This window comes from Papio anubis, chromosome 12 (genome assembly GCF_008728515.1).
Source record: "Papio anubis isolate 15944 chromosome 12, Panubis1.0, whole genome shotgun sequence".
NCBI lineage: Eukaryota > Metazoa > Chordata > Mammalia > Primates > Cercopithecidae > Papio > Papio anubis.
Window position 1 is genome coordinate 9,426,161 of NC_044987.1, and position 16,500 is coordinate 9,442,660.

The following is a 16,500-nucleotide window of genomic DNA, read 5'->3' on the forward strand; positions in this document are numbered from 1 at the left end:
CTATAAATAAGCAGCGCCAGGAGGAGAGGAGCCAAGCACGCCCTCCTCCCACCCACCTGCCGCACGGGCCTCCTGGTCTGGCTTCTCTGGGTGGGTGGGGCGATGGAGGCCTTGCTTCTATTCTGAGCTCACCTCTGCTGCTGTGACCTTGGGGAACAGAGGGAGCAGCTCTTGCCTTGGCTTCCCCTTCCTGGGGCCCTGTGGGAGCCTCCTAGCCTGTGAGGTTTATACTTTGAGCAGAGCTCTTGGCCTTCCGTTCCTGCAGTTGCAGTCTAAAATGGAGTCTGCCATGCAGAAGCCTAGAAACTGGAAGAGCCCCTCAAAGCCACACATTTCCCCTCCCTGAAGTACAAATAAGGTTTAGAGATGTCCGGGACTTCCCAAGGCCACACAGCTGGTTAGCAGCCAGAGGACTAGAACACAGCTCTCCTTCACCCACAAATGCCCCCTACACAGGTTCTGGACTGCAAATGCCCTTGAATCCTGCAGGTCAACCAATCATCACTGCAGGCAAGGTGAACAGATAAAAACGACGAAAACCTGGAAGTCCAGAAGCAGCGCGGGCACTGGAGGAAAGGCAATCACGTCACCACCCTTCCGTGGGCCTCATCTCCTTATGTATACAGTGCATGTGACACCTGGACCCTCAAGGCCTGAGTTTTCAGCGATGAGACTGCTGTGAGTTTGAGTTCTCCTTGTTCCAACATCCCAGCCTACCATTCTCATGGTATGTAAACCAGTGCTGATAATATATTTGAAGCTGAAGCAAACTCGGAAGGTAAATTTACTTTTTTATTTTTTATTTTTTTTGAGACAGGGTAGAGAGTCTTGCTATGTTGCCCAGGCTTGTCTCAAACTTCTGGGGCCATGTAATCATCCCAGCTGAGCCTCCTGAGTCATTGGGATGACAGGCGTGAGCCACCACACCAGGCTTGAAGGTAAATTTAATGGGGGAGTGGGTACCTCCACGCCATTCGCCTTAAAACCAGTGGAAGTGACTTCTCAATAATCCCTTGTTTGGAATCATCCATGCTAGCATGTGCCTCTTTTGGTAGGGATATTTGAGAATTTCAAACATAAAAAGTTATCCCAGACTTTCTTCACCCCAAAAAAGTACCCAACAAGGTTAGAAAAATACAAGCAAAGTCAGTAAAATAAATACAAGATGTGTCCCTTGGGATTCAACCAACACACATTGTTCCCTAGCCAAAGGCAGAGGGTGAGCCACCACCTGGATGCTTCGTCTGCTTACTCAGACCCTGGCTGCTTCTCCACCTTGTGGCTTGGATTCCCTCCATGCCAATTTACCCAGTTTGGGTAACTAAAGGCAATTTACGCATTGGATCAGAGCCTTCTCTTTCCTACCCTTCTCTCCCTTCTCTGGGTCTTTGGCTGGTAGGTGCTGAGAGGCAGCCAGAGTCTATCAGTGAAGGAATAATATAAAAACCTTCAGAGACAGAGTCCAAGGGCAGGGCTAGGACTGGCAACGTCTTAGGTGGGGCAGGGAAGAGGAAGCAAAATTTTGGCATCCCGGAGGTCTGGGGAAATGATATTCATCCCTTACGTCTGTAAATATGAGCTGCTCCACAAACCAGCCCTGAGCGTGCTTTTTTTTTTTTTTTTGGACACAGATTCTCAGGGCCACTGGATCAGACCCTCACCCATCTAGTAATCTATATTTTTAAAAACCTCCTTGTGATGGTCCCAAAGATCAGATGGGTCTGAAAACGACCACTTACCATACACACTGAGTATTAGAGAGCATTCTTTCCCCACGCTATTCCATTTTAATGTCACCATCACCCCATAGGATCAGCAGGACAGACTGTCCTATTTGCCTGAAGAGAGACTGAGGCCCAGAGAGAATGGAAGTGACTTCCCAGAGTCAAATAACTGTGCCTCCAGCCTAAGGCCTCTGGCTCTGAGTGCAGGACGAGTGCTCACACAGAGAGGATATGTGCTTCGGGGTCAGACAGGCTCCAATGCAAGCACAGTGCCTGGCACATTTAGCCATCCAATAATTTATTTCCCACTTCCCTTGGCTAAGGTCACTCAACTAGGGAGTGGCACAGTTGGGATTTAAAAACCTGTCCTAGAAGCCCTCAAGCCACTTGAGTTCTTTACTTAGCAATGGAAGGAGTTCAGCTGGGGTTGCGCACGCAGGCAGAGTTGTGTAAACCTTGCTACATGCTTCCCTGTCTGAGATGTTCCCGGGCAATGGCCGAGTTCCAGGATCCTAAGCGTTGTCTCTGACTAGCCCCACAACTCCACTTGGCTGCGATTTCCAGTTGAGGCTTAGTCTCTAGCACCATAGAATGGAGACAAGGGGCTCTGACTCTCTTTTCTGAGGAAGGAACTTCCAGAGCAGCAGTGGAAACCCCGTAGGGAGCACATGTTGGCTAAGTACACAGTATTGTTAGCTTTTTGACAGCTTCCCCTTGGGGTTCATCAGACTCCAAACCCAGGTAGATGCCACTGTGTCTAGAAGCAAACAGAGTTGCTCCCCTCTAGGATCCTTAGCACCCAGATGGAGGTGAGAGGAGCGTTTGGTACAGTTCTAGTTACGTTTTTCAGCACCCAGAGCCTCCCATCCCTGCTGGAATTGTCCAGGAACCTGGGGATGAGAGCTGGTTATCCAGCCCAAGAACTCTGTTTGTTTTGTTCTGCTAGGAACACAGCTGTGGTGTCCCCAAGCCTCTGGGAACTGCCTGAAGCCTGGGAATCAGATGAAAACCAACACGCTGGGCTCCACGGGCACCCCCGGAAGCGGCCCTACTCTTGTTCCTTGTGCGCTGTGGATTGAAACGCAGAAGCAAAGAGCCTCTCAGGAGGGGCAGAGCAAGGCAGGGCTTTGGATTTGGAATGGCAGAGTTTGAAATGGCAGAGAACTGGTGCCTCCTGAGCACCATCCTCTGGGCAGCTGCAACACCCTGGAACTGCGGCCGCCACTCATTCTTTACAGACCTCAGTGGTTATCGGGGGAGTTTTACTCCAAATTGCATTCGGAGCAGCAGAAAGATGACTTGTTCCAAAGGAAGGCCTTACTAAGAAATGATGAGAGGCTGTGGAATGACTTTTGGAAGTGGGGGGTGCAGGGGCCCACGTGAACGGACAGTGGTCTGACGTCAGCCCAGGAAGAGCTGTCGGTTTCTGTGGGCCACTGTGCTTCATTGTCAATAGGGAAAGGGCTTGAGCTGCCCTGGGAGACTCAAGGAAGACTTCATTTCCACTCAAGGAAGGAATTCCTGGAAGAAACCAGAATGGGACAAATACTTGAAGGAGTGAAGGAAATAAATGACAGAAAAGTTTCTGTTTAAGCTGTTTTGAAATAGATGGAATTTTTATCTTACTTGGATACCTGTGAAACAAGGGAATGAACTGGGTGGCCTGGCAAAGATCCTTCCAGCTGAGGATTGTAAAAGAGCCAATGCCATTTCCTAAGGATTGTGTGGGAGGGTGGGTAAGGGTGAGGCGGTGGCGGGAGTGAGGTGCCCCGTGGAGCCAGACCCAGCCACCTGCCATCCTCCCCCTGGCCACTAGGGGTCTCTGCTGATCCACCGGCTCAGACCACACTCACCAAAGCCTCCCAGAAGGCCCGCGCTGGCGGCTCCCCTGCCGGGGCTGGGGGCGGGTGGAGGTCGGTTCTGAATGTCTCCCTTCTGCTAGAAAGCTTGTCCTGACCTCCCCAGGGCACAGCCACAAGCCGTCCTCTGGACTCTTCAAAGCCTCCCATCTGCCTTACATACTGGACACCACAGAATGGTTCTCTGTTACGCAGGCGTCGTCTTTCCCTAGCTTGGCTGCAGGCTTTTTGATGGAAAGGGGGGGTCTTTCTCTGAATTCCCCGGAACTGCTTAGCACAATGTTAATTAACTGCATGGTAGATGCTAGATACATGTGTGGCCTGACTTTGGCCTAAGGCTGTGGGTGTATTCCTGTGGGGGGGGGGGGGTGTGTGTGTGTGCCTGCGCAAATGTGCCTTAGGAGGGTGGAGAGGTTGTCCCTGTCCCGAGACACCCCTTCCCGGCAGCATCCCCATTCTGGCAGAGCCAGGGCCCTGTTTTAGACCAAGAAAAGCCAGATTCCCAAACTCAGGAAAGCCGAGGACATGTAAACAAGCCGCCTAATCCTGTTCTTGTTCCACTCCTGTTGGGGGCCTTGGTCTCAAGGGAAAGGCAGTTCTGGCCTGTGGGGACAAGCAGCAGCTGCTGCTCTTAAGGAACATTCCTTCTCAGGCGGGAGAAGTGCTCAGGTTTCACTAGCCTGGCGGCAAGGGCCGCCCTCTGGTCTCCGGGCTCCACGGCTGCAGGGCTGGGGGTGAGGAACCCACAGAAGAGACAGCTTTAATGCCTGTGACCGGCAGTGTGGCTCGTTTTATTCCGCTTCAGTCTAGAGATGCCCCCGTCCATCTAAGTAGTGATCTGTCCAGAGCAGATCATCCCCCTACCCCAGCTCCATCCAGTCTTCTCCGGGGTCCTGTCCTCAGGATGCTTAGCCACTGGGCAGAACCTCTAGGGTCCTGGCTGAGGTGATGGCCCCCTATCCCCTCGGCCCCCTGCCAATCTGGAAAATCCAAAATTCCTTAGAGGGCAATAGGCAAGTGCCACCCTTCCCAGGTAGGGATGTATTGATTAGCCCCCTTCCTATTCTGCTGGGGAGGCACAGAGCTGCAGAGTCGCATCCGGCTGCGGGGCCTGGCATCTCAGAATGGCCTCAACCTTGTCCTTCTCATTTTCCTACTTCCAGTCTACCAGCAAATCCAAATTCTTGCTTCCTAGCAGTTGGCTTCTTCCTCTGTAGTCCCTAACCCCCTGACCCAATAGCAAGGTAGGGTCATCCCTCCCCACCTAGGTCCCAGGACCCCTGATTCTTCTCCCCATGTGTCACAAAAACATATCCCCATGTAGCAAGAAGAACATCGGCTCTGGAGTGGCCCATCCCGGACTCCACCACTTGCTAAGGGTGTGACTTTGAGCCAGGCTCTTCACTTCTCTCAGATTCTCTTTCCTTGGATGTAAAATGGAGAAAATCATGTGTACCTTGCAGCCTGTCGTGGAGAGTAAATTAGATAATCTGTGGAAAGCACCTAGAACACACCATGTTTGAGACAGAGGGGAACTTAATAAATGTTCACTGGCTCCCCTCCTTCTGCCAGCTCTTCTTGGACCAATACAAGATGTGGCTACTCAGTGGACTTGTCTCCAGCCCTGACCCTGTCGCCTACATTCTCCACTACCTTTGAAGTCTTCAGCGGTCAGCCCCAGAACAGAACTCCCACACGTTTGACTTCAAGGTACTCCATCATTACACTTGGAGACCTGGGACTGTGTCACATCCATTTTTATATCCCCAGAACTCAGCAGGCTCCAGAGGTGCCTGAATGGATGCAGGATGCGTGAATGAATGAGCCCCCTCCACCCCATCTCTTCTCTAGGGATTCTGATTGGCTCTCTTTGTTTCTCGCCTTCTTCCAGACTTCTCGCTACACTGGAAACACTCACCTTTATAAAGGCTGCCAAATAGGCTACCAACTCTCGCCAAGCCAGCCTGAAATGCCACCTCCCCCAGGAAGCCCTCCCAAGGCCAATGAATCTGTAACTTCTCCAAAAATAATGGGCGAAATCCTCCTGTTGGCCTCTCTACTCTGTACTGAGGTTTGTTTATCCTATTGTGGAGCAGGAACAAAGTGGCCATGAAGGTGTGAGGGCTGAGTCTGGGACTTGGTCCCTCTCTGAGAAAGGATGAAGGGTGCTGGGTAGAGACTGGGGCAACCTCAAGCCACACGTGTGGATCGCCCAATCCAGAATCCCTGCTTGCAGCTCCTCTCCCCATCTCTTCGGCTGCTCCTTTCCTCTATACTCTTGACCCTGAGCATTTCAAGGCTGATGTGATTTATCTAGATCCTCATTGTGACTCATGGCTGTCTCCCCCTGAGACTGGGAGCTCCTCTTGGACAAGGGCTTGTGTCTGTTCTTACAGGACCTAGCACAGTGCATACAGTGAGTGCCCCCCAAATGCTTGGCGATTGAATGAGAACCATGATTCAATCCAATTTGCCTGGAATCGAGCTGAGGCTTAAATCTCCACAGAGAAAAAAGGATGAATTTCAGGTCAAACTACTACTTGAGTGAGGCGGGAGTTAAGGTCTCTCTGGTGGAATAGTTCTGTTTGCGCCCTCTAGGAAGGACAGGAGAACCCAGAGTCAGGTCTAGAACCAGTCTCCTTACAGAGGATGCTGCCCCGACAAGAAGCCTGGGCTCTGAGGAGTAGGAAGCCTGGGTGTCACTGGGTGCCTGCAGCACAGGATGGGTTCCTAGGGAGGGGAAAATCTAGCTGTGGCCCAGGTCTTTGAAAGTCTGCTTTAGTCTCCTGCTTGGTAGGACAGTCTCCCTTACTTCCCACCTCCACTCCGACCAGCAGAGAAGACTCACACAGAGAAATAGAAGGCCAAGCAGGAAAACACTCAACCCATCCATCTAGATGAAGGACACAGCATAGCATCTGGGAGTGGGGGTACCAAGTTGAAAACAAAAATGTCTCCCGCTTTGCAACACAAGGCTGGATGATTAGCACACAGGGAAAACCATGAGCCAGCAGTTTGCAACAAAGCTGGCAGGCGGCTGGAATGTTGATCCAGAGGATCATGTTCCAGAGGGGAGATACCCCTCCCCAGGCCAGGCTGGTGCTCAGTGAGGCTATTTCAGGCCAGGGGGATTAAGGGTGAACCATGACGAATGCATGTGCCTGCGTGTGCACACACACACACACACACACACACAAGCTCCTTTTCTCTCTCCTCTCCCATAAAGGCTCCTGTGTCTTGAACCCAAGACCTGCCTCCTATACTGAAAGTCTCTGGTCCCTGATTCTTAGCAGCCCTGGGCCTCTCCTTCCTGGGAGAGCCCATGCAAGTCCCCGCCCCTACCTTAGTGCGACAATGACAGGGGCCTGTCCTGGGAAGGCTTAAGAGATGTATGAGTGTGCAGGCGGGCCGAGGGATGGCCAGAGAAGGCAGGAGAGCAGGTTAGGAAGCTCCCGCCATAGTCTATGTGCAATTGCCATATTTACCCCCGAAGCCTGAGCAAAGCAGGCAGTGGCAGTCAGAGAAAATGCAGGGCCAAGTTTGAGTAATACAATAGGAGCAGCACATAGCACATCCTACTGACTTTCCCGCCTCCTCGTACCCTGGCTGCATACTGAGCCACATCCATTGTCCTTTCACTTGCTCTCACTCTTGCTGCTGTTCCCCTCTCCGTCCGTCCTTCTGCCCCGTCATTCTCAGTCTCGTCTCCCTTTTCCTGGGTTTGTGTGTCTCCCTGTCAAACTGTTGCTCTTTTCCTCCAATTCTTCAGCTTGTCTCTACCTCCCTCCTGAATGTTGACCCTGCATATCTGGCTTTCTTTCCCTTTATTTTTCTTCCTATTTCTCCTTTCCTCCTTTGGCTTCCCCTTGCCCCTGGCCCCCCAACTTTCTCTCTCTCATTTCATTATTTATTTCAGTAAATACTTCCTGGCCATCTATCTTGCACAAGACCTTGTGGTAGCCACTGCTGGGGTCACAGGGAGAGTACACTAGGACTCTGAAGGGATGAGTCTATTTCAAGACGACTATCAGTAGGCAGAGGCTGAGAATGGCTGTTTTTGGTCTATAATAAGGTGATATGGTGATTTCAAACATGTCAAATACTGTCTCTGCTCAAAAAATGTTATCTAGGATAGGAAAATGAGATGAACACAAGCATCTATAATATAAAGTCACAGTGACTTTTTGCTGTATCGATGGCTCAGCAAGCTGCCGTGATTAGTGGAGTGCAGGAAGTGTCCATTCTGGATGGGGCATCAGGGAGGCCTCCTGGGTGAGCAGCCTTGTTCCTACCCATGGGGAAGAAGCTGGGTTTGGTTGTGCGGAGATGATGGGGTTGGGGGGGAGGTGTCACCCAAACAGACAGGCATGGAATGATGGTCACAGTACCTCGAGCAGTCAGATTGGCCCAGCCAGGAAGGCTGAAGCCAGACCTAGGAGGGCCTTGAATGTCAGGTGAACAGAAGTGAAGGCCCTCCCTCCCACCCCCAGGGGCATGGCAAGCAGGGTTTCTGAGCAGGCAAATGACATGAGCAAAGGTAGAAAGACGAATCCAGCAGTAGAGGCTTAAGAGATGCGTGGGTGTGCAGGTGGGCTGAGGGATGGCCAGGAGAGCAGGTTAGGAAGCTCCTGCCATAGCCTATGTGTAATCACTGTATTTACCCCTGAAGCCAGAACAAAGCAGGCGGTGGCAGTCACAGAAAATGCAGGGACAGAGTTTGAGTAATACCAAGTAGGAATACCTCACTAAGTGTCTTTTCTCTTTCTCAGTGCCTCGCATCCCCCACCCCCCACTGCCCAATTGTCTGATTCCTCTTTCCCAGCTGATCAAGGGCCCTTCTGCAGTGGCTACCCCGGGGCCAGCTTCACTTCCAGGCAGAGATCTGATGCATCCAGTGATAGGAATCAAAATTCTTTCCCCTTTCCTCAAAGCTCAGAAGACTGAGTGCTGGGATTCCCCAGGGGGACTGATTTTTGCAGGTGACGGCATCTCTGAGACCTTCACCATCCAGAGCCCACGTTATCCTTTTCTGCAAACCCCACTTCTCCAGTGACCCTGTTTCTACAGACTGACTTGTCAGTCTCAGACCTCCAACCCTGCGGGGGTTGAGGTGGCTGCTAAGCCCTCTGCCCCTCCTTCCTTCCCCCACTACCCTGGTGCACCCCCAGCTCCAGAGCCCGAGGTGGAGTTGGAGGGCCCAGGAGGGGAAATCCAGTGCCTCTCCAAGGACCTGATTATTTCCAAAGACTTGTGCTAATTTTCTGATATGATCCTCACATCTCTGTGAGGCACTAAATCCTCATTACTTTTCCTGACCGATGCATTCTAATTAGATCAACACTTAAAAAAAATTCACAATAGCCACAGGATGGCTTTCCATCTCATTAACTCCTCACTTATTATTTTCATGAAAATTACTGATAAAAATGTGCATCTCCATTTGGCGAGGCCTCACAGCCTCCTCAGCTCCTATCTTGCATCTCTCCCATCACCGGGACTGCGCAGCATCACCATGGTAACCCACAATAATAGAAACTAATAAATTACAAACGAGATGCTCGTTGAGCAATTATTGTCCTCTTTTATGCAAGTTTCTTGCTAATTTTGATCATAAGGGAAAGTACAATAAGACTCTGAAGGAATGAGTCTATTTCAAGAGAATATTAGCAGGCAGAAGCCTGGGCGGGTGTTTTTAGATCTGTAATAAAGTGACTTGGTGATTTCAAGCAAGAGGAAGAGGAAGTAAACTTCTTGCCCTACGTCCTGGGCAGTACTCACTACCGAGTCTCAAAGAGCCCACTGGGGTGGGTTGGATGTGATACTGAGTGTATCTTTTGTGCTTGTTTTCAAGATGTGCAAAGCGAGGCTGGCCTTCTAGAAGCAGCCTGTCCCCTCCCCTGACTCTACCAATCTGGGGAGACAGAGTACATGAGTGGTTCCTTAGGGGTTTAGGGACAAAAATGTCACAGTCTTTCTTTGGGACTACTTCCAGCACCGCTCGGCACTCACTTCTAGAAAGTTTACCTGCATCCCCATGCCTGGCTGTTTAATGAGAAGAGGCTACGGAGGACTCCTTGGGGACTCTCCAGGTGTCTTCCAGCACTCAGGAGCTCAGTGGAAGGGAAACAAAGTCTCAAGCCTGGGGCTTACACAGATGCCCATGAGTTGGGTGGGAAGGTATTGCCAGGCAGCTTTCTTGGTTTGTAGGTTTGGGGAAAATATCCTGCCCTGGAGGGAAAGCCCGTTTTTGCCCAAAGTGTGTAGTCAGCATTTCTGCATTTCCCAGGTCTCAGGAAGGAGGGGGCAGGGGAACCTGGGAACAGGGTGGTTTGAGGTGACATTGACCATGGCCCTGAACCTTAGGGGGACAGAGATGCCAGAGTAGCGTGAATGCCTGGAGAATGATTAGGGAGCAGCAGGCCCATGGGAAGCTGGCTTCACCCATTAGGTGGGCAGGATTCAGGGAATGACTGCTTTCCCCAAATGCCCGTTCCCAGAAACGCAGATGGCTCAGCAAGCCACAGCCTCTTAAGAAGCTTGTGAGGCTGGGATGTCTGAGCCCAGTCCCAGCTCATCCTCTGGGAGAGTTTCCATCTCCTTAGCGTTGGTGCTCATTCTGGGGGATACCTTGGGCCAGGAAGCCAGGAATGACTTTGGATCCCTCTCCAATCTGGTCATTTTCAAGGGAATACTAATGCCCTGGCAGGGCAGAGTGTGTGTAAAAAAGGGATTGGGTGTCCTGATGGATACGAAGAGGAATGCATCAGAGGAGGGCCCTCATGGCAAAGGAACCCAGTGAGTCTAACCCAATGAAGGTCACCAGGGGACCTTCCTTCATGCCTGGCTCCAGAGCTGGGCTTAGGAGCCTGGCTTAAGAGATGGGACCCAGCTCTGCGTGTTACCTGTGAGTGAAGGTTGATGGAGGGCTGGTTGGGGGAGTAGGGCCCCCCTAGGTCATTCCTGAGCAGGTTATCGCTGTGCATCTTGGTTTTGAGGCAGGTGATGTAACGGTTACAAAAGTCCTTGCAGAGTTCATTGACTTTCTCCAGCTCCAGCAGGTGGATTCTCAGGACCTGGATTGCCTTCACCATCTGTGGAGAGGGAGGAGAGGTGAGCCCAGGTATTTGCATCCCATTCCCCTCACTGCCTGGACCCCCAGCCCCCACTACCCCAGGGGAGGGGAGCCCATCCCCTGCCCTAGCTCATGCTTCCTACACTTGATCTTGGCCAAAAGGTCCAGAAGCGGTAGGCAGTGCCTTCTCATCCCCATGACTTCAGTTCTAGTGACGGCTCTCTGCTGACTATTTCTTTGCTCTGAGCCCTCTGTTATTACAGCTTTCTTCAGGCAGTTGTGGGATTCTGAGAACAGCACTGGCCTTAGTGATGGAAGGCCAGGTCCAAGTCCCGGGCCTGTCATATACTATCTGTGTGACCTTGCGCAAGTTAATTAAGCTCTCTATGCCTTAGTGTCTAACAAATGGGGATAACTATATTCTCCCTGACAACTTTACAGGTTTGTTGTGAGTGTTGTATGAGGGCGTATACTTGGTAGCACATTGTGAGGTGTGAAGGACCAGGCAAGCATGAGGAAGACGAAGATCAGAATTTCTTATAAGTGCCCCTAGAGCTCAGGGAGTGTCTATTCTTAAACACGCATTCTGAGTGCCTCATGGGATACCCGTCACCTTGTGGACGCTCTGTGGATACTTGCTGATGGACTGAATAATCCAACATGACTTAGCTGGGCACCAGCTACCTCACTGTCTGTTGTGGCCTTTTCCATGCCCTTTGGATTGCTGTTCGGGAGCCTGCTGCCTCTTCAAATGGACATTCCTAACCTTTTCATGGCAAGAAGCTATTTTGCAATTGAAGCTTTGCTCTTTACTGCTGTTATTATCATAAAAAGAAAATACTATGGAAGGTATGGAAGGCAGGGTGAAAAAAACCTGTCTTTGATCCAATCACCCTAAAGAATGATGATTTTTTCCCACACACATATATTTTAACAAAGTTTCAATAACCTTGTGCATGCAATTTTGTTGTTTTTTTCCCCTAGTTTAGCAAACCTATTTTTCTAAGTGCCAGAATTGTCTTCTCTATCCTTTCTTCTAGACTATGAGCTTTGAGAAGGCAGGGATGATGTCTAATTTGCTCACCATGTTATCTTCAGCACCAACACATATGGATACAGAGTAAACATTTGCTGAATGGGTGAAAGTTATTGAGTAAATATATTTTTAAATGTTGCATATTATTTCATGTGTGTGCCATACTTAACCAGTCCCCTATTGTTAGGTATTTAGATTACTTCCAATTTTTCAATTTCATAAAAAATGTTATAGTGAATATTTTCTAAGCTTATTGCTTTTTTTTTTTTTAATGTTCCTGCATTATTTTTTAGGATGAATTCCCAGAAGTGACAGGAAAAAAAGCTATGCACGTTCTTATGGATTATGATAAATATTGCCAAATTGCGTTTCAACAGGGGGTTGTTCAAATGGTGCTGGAACAATTAGACATCCATATGCAAAAAAACTGAATCTTGATTTAAACCTCATACCTTAGATAAGATTAACTCAAAATGGATCACAGACATAAATGTAAGACATAAAACTATAAACATCTTTAAAAAAACCGGAAAAAATCTTCAGGATCTAGGCCGAGGCAAAGAGATCTTAGAGTTGACACCAAAAGCATGATGAAGGCCGGGCACAGTGGCTCATGCCTGTAATCCCAGCACTTTGAGACGCTGAGGCAGGCGGATCACTTGCGGTCAGGAGTTCGAGACCAGCCTGGCCAACATTGTGAAACCCCATATCTACTAAAAATAAAAAAATTAGCCAGCGGTGGTTTTGCATGCCTGAAGTCCCAGCTACTTGGGAGGCTGAGGCAGGAGAATCGCTTGAACCCAGGAGGTGGAGGTTACAGTGAGCCAAGATCAAGCCACTGCACTCCAGCCTGGGCGACAGAGCGCAAATCTGTCTCAAAAAAAAAAAAAAAAAAAAAAAGATGATCCAGTGAGGAACTGGACCCTGTTAAAATTAAAAATGTTTACTCCTCAAAAGACCCTGTGAAGAAGATGAAAAGACTACATACTGGAGGAGAATATTTGCAAACCAAATATGTGACAAAGGACTTGTATCTGGGATATATAAAGAACTCTCAAAACAAAACAGTAAAATAACAAGCAACCCAATTAGAACATGGTCATAAGACATGATTATACATTTCACTGAAGAGGATATACAGATGGCAAATAAGCACATGAAAAGATATTCAATGTCATTAGTCACTAGGGAAATGCAAGTTAAAACCACAATGAGATATCACACCTATTGGCATGGTTAAAATAAAAAAATATATATATGACAACACCAAATGCTGGTGAGGAACTGGAGACTAGAACACTCAGACATTGCTGGTGAGAGTGTAAAATGGTACAGCCACTCTGGAAAACAGTATGACAATTTCTTACAAAACTAAATACGTGCATACCATGTGACCCAGCAATTGTACTCTTGGGCATTTATCCCAGAGAAATAAAAACATACGTTCTTACAAAAACCTGTATACAAATTGTTCAAAGCAGCTTTACTTCTAATAGTCAAAAATTGGAAACAACCCAAATGTACTTCAATGGGTGAATGGGATAAAGAAACTAATTCATCCATATCATGGAATATAAGTCAGCAATAAAAAAGAACGAACTATTGATATGCCCAACAATGTGGATAGATTGCAAGGAAATTTTGCTGAGAGACAAAAGCCAGTCTCAAAGGATTATATACTATATGATGCCATTTACATAACATTTTTGAAATGACAAAATTATAGAGATGGAAGACAGATTAGTGGTTGACAGCGGTGGAGTGGAGGAGGGAGGGAGGAACTGTTCTGTACCTTGCTATAACAATGTTTATGTGGAACTAATTACATGTACACACACGCACACACATACATGAGGGCACGTAAAACTGGTGAAATCTGAATACAGTTGGTGGATTGTTCCTGGCTGTGAAATTGTGCTATGGTTATACAAGATGTGAATCAGGAGCTCTCTGTGTGAATTCTTATAACTGCATGTGAATCTACATTTATATCAAAATTAAAAGAAAAAAATGCGGAGGAAGGTGATGCTTATTGCTTTTCCAGATCCATTTATGTTGACGCAAGCAATATATGGGATCTCTATTTAATCCCACCCTCCTAGCTTTTGGCTAGCTCCTGGATGCCTAGAGGAGAGTTTGGACAATGTAAAAAGGGATGAAAACAAGGAAGGAAATCTCTCCCAGAGAACTGTGACTGTGAGGTGTGTGTAGAGCAGTGTGGCTTGAAGCCAGCATTACACCCTTCTCTGTGCCTTACTGGCATTTCAAGTGGGGAGCCCACATTCCCTGGGCTGGGCCTGTGGCTTGGCTGATGAGCAGGGATTGTGCTCAACTAATTAAAGGTTTTTGGAGTACTAAATTAGACCAAGTGTCACTCAAAGACAGAAAGCAGTGATTGTGTGTCATCATGCAGGGCTCAGTCACAGGGTCTCCTCCTAAGAAGTGCCACCTCCGTGGGGCTGAGACTGAGGGAGACTGAGCCATCCTAAGCAAAGAGGAGAATGGTGACTTTAGAATGGATCATTTGGACCCCAAAGTGGAGTTAGGTACTTAATATTTATTCTTGCCTAATGTTCTACTTGACTTTGGCCATGAACATCTTGGTCTATGTCTCTCAGTCTAATGAGCACAGGATAACCTACTTAACAGATATGTTGCTGGATTGATAATAATACCCAAACGTTTCTTATTCATACTGTGTCTCAGGCAATGTGGTAAGCCCATTCCAGGCCTTATTTGTTCCACACAACCATCTCATTAAGTAGTTACCATTATTGCTCATATTTTGCATTTGAAGAAAATAAAATCCAAAAATATTATGTTTCCGTGCTTAGAGTCACACAACTGGTGAGCGATGTGAAGCCAGGTTGCCCCACCCCTGACCTGTGTGCCTTGTCTTTCAATACGGACTCTCAGGATTATGTAGGTAGAGGAAGTGACAGTGTAAAGGGTGCATAGTTTGGGAGAAAGTGACTCAGTGATAGCAATTATGGGGTTCTAGGAAGCCAAATAGCTTTTGAGACATTACAGTTTAGGATTTCCAGAACCTTCCTGGTAATGTGCCTTTTCTCGACTGCTCTGATCTCCCATCTCTCATTCTTGGCGCAGCCCCCTGGTGTCAGAACACCTCACCAACACAGGTGTCTGCTTCTCCATGTGCACATGGAGAGGGCTGGACTGTCAGGTCCCTTATGTTTTCTGACTCTCTGAACATTACCCTCAATGTTCTGCCCTCAATGTTCTGCCCTCAATTCATGCCTGATGGTGTTAGAATGAACCCCACACGATGACCTGGACCAGCCTCTAGGTGGCTGCACCATCCAAACTCACCAGGACACAGGCTGCATCTTCTCCTCCAGCCTCTCCTGGTCCCTGGGAGATGACCTTATTGCCTCGGACCATCTCCATATTCTCTTAATCTGCTGATTAAGAAGCTTTTCCTTATATTCAATCAAAATCTCTCCCACCTTAATGTAAAGTGCCTTCTGTAGGTACCAAGAACATCAAGGAACTTCTAGGACCTCTATCAACACAACTTCTTTTAATTTTATTTTGTTCATTGAACAAGTATTAAGTCTTACTATATGCCACGTATTAGACCAGCCATCTGACTTGAACAAGTTGGTCAATTAACTTTTTTTTTTTTTTTTTTGAGACAGAGTCTTACTCTGTCGCCCAGGCTGGAGTGCAGTGGCATGATCTTGGCTCACTGCAAGCTCTGCCTCCTGGTTCACGCCATTCTCTTGCCTCAGCCTCCTGAGTAGCTGGGACTACAGGTGCCCGCCACCACACCCAGCTAATTTTTTTTTTTATTTTTTATTTTTAGTAGAGACAGGGTTTCACCATGTTAGCCAGGATAGTCTTGATCTCCTGACCTTGTGATCCGCCCACCTCAGCCTCCCAAAGTGCTGGGATTACAGGCATGAGCCACCACGCCCGGCCTTTCTCTTCTCTAGACAAAAACGATCGTCATTCCTTAAACCTTTCTTCTCTTTCCCTTCCCCTCTTCCTTCTTTCCTCCCTCCCTTCTTTCCTTTTCTTTTTTCCTTCTTTCTCACACACATACATATATTCATACATACATACGCACAGAAAAGTGCACATATCTATTCATTTATTTTAAATACATAACCAATTTATACTTACTTTATAAAATCAGAAAATACAGGTAAGTAAAACAAAAGTAAAATATACTCAGAAGAGCTTTGCTCAAATAAAATACACGCATAGCATGTTTAAACCAGGTCTGGTGCACAGTCACCAAAAGTGGACCTATCCTTTGGTCTAATAAAAGGCAGCTGAAGGATTACTTTTTTATGGGCTAATGGAATTGGTTTAAAGATTTAAGAAGGTAGAGTAAATCATAATGGTATTCTGAAGCAATGAATATGTAGGACCTGTTCGATATTAGAAAGGTAGGCAACACCATCAATACTGGGGGGCTGCCTGGCAGAGCAGGAACGCTGTGGGTTCATTGTCAGGCAGCCTGGATTTCAGTCCGGGCCCACTCTCTGTTAAGTGAGTGCCGTTGGGGAAATTCCATGATTTCTCTGAGCCTCAGTCTCTTTACATGTAAAATGGGAATAATGTTCATCTCAAACTCACAAGATTTGAAAGGGGCTAAAGGAGATAACGATGTAACCATGCTTTATAAACCAGAGTAAACCAAACGCATGCAAGTTGTAAAAACAATCTCTTCTAATAACGTCTGATATCCCACTGGCTTTTCTACTGCTATTCTACATTCAGCCAGTGAAAAAACAGTAACTCCCCGGGTCTTTTTTGCCTCCATATTTGTGTTTAGTAAAT

At 47.9% G+C, this 16,500-nt stretch overlaps 1 protein-coding gene and 1 long non-coding RNA gene across 4 annotated transcripts in view; one reads left to right on the forward strand and one right to left on the reverse strand.

Moving 5' to 3' along the window:
- Window positions 1–16,500, reverse strand: part of PKNOX2 (PBX/knotted 1 homeobox 2) — a 273,857-nt gene that overhangs the window by 24,609 nt on the left and 232,748 nt on the right. For all 3 annotated transcript variants that reach the window (XM_031652823.1, XM_031652824.1, XM_031652825.1), the window contains one exon: window positions 10,486–10,674. In XM_031652823.1, coding sequence (XP_031508683.1) covers window positions 10,486–10,674 — 189 coding nt within the window. The remainder of the gene's footprint in view (window positions 1–10,485; window positions 10,675–16,500) is intronic.
- LOC116269669 lies at window positions 161–3,317 on the forward strand. The gene is made up of 2 exons (XR_004177311.1): window positions 161–938; window positions 2,671–3,317. It is a non-coding gene; the product is annotated as an uncharacterized LOC116269669 (long non-coding RNA).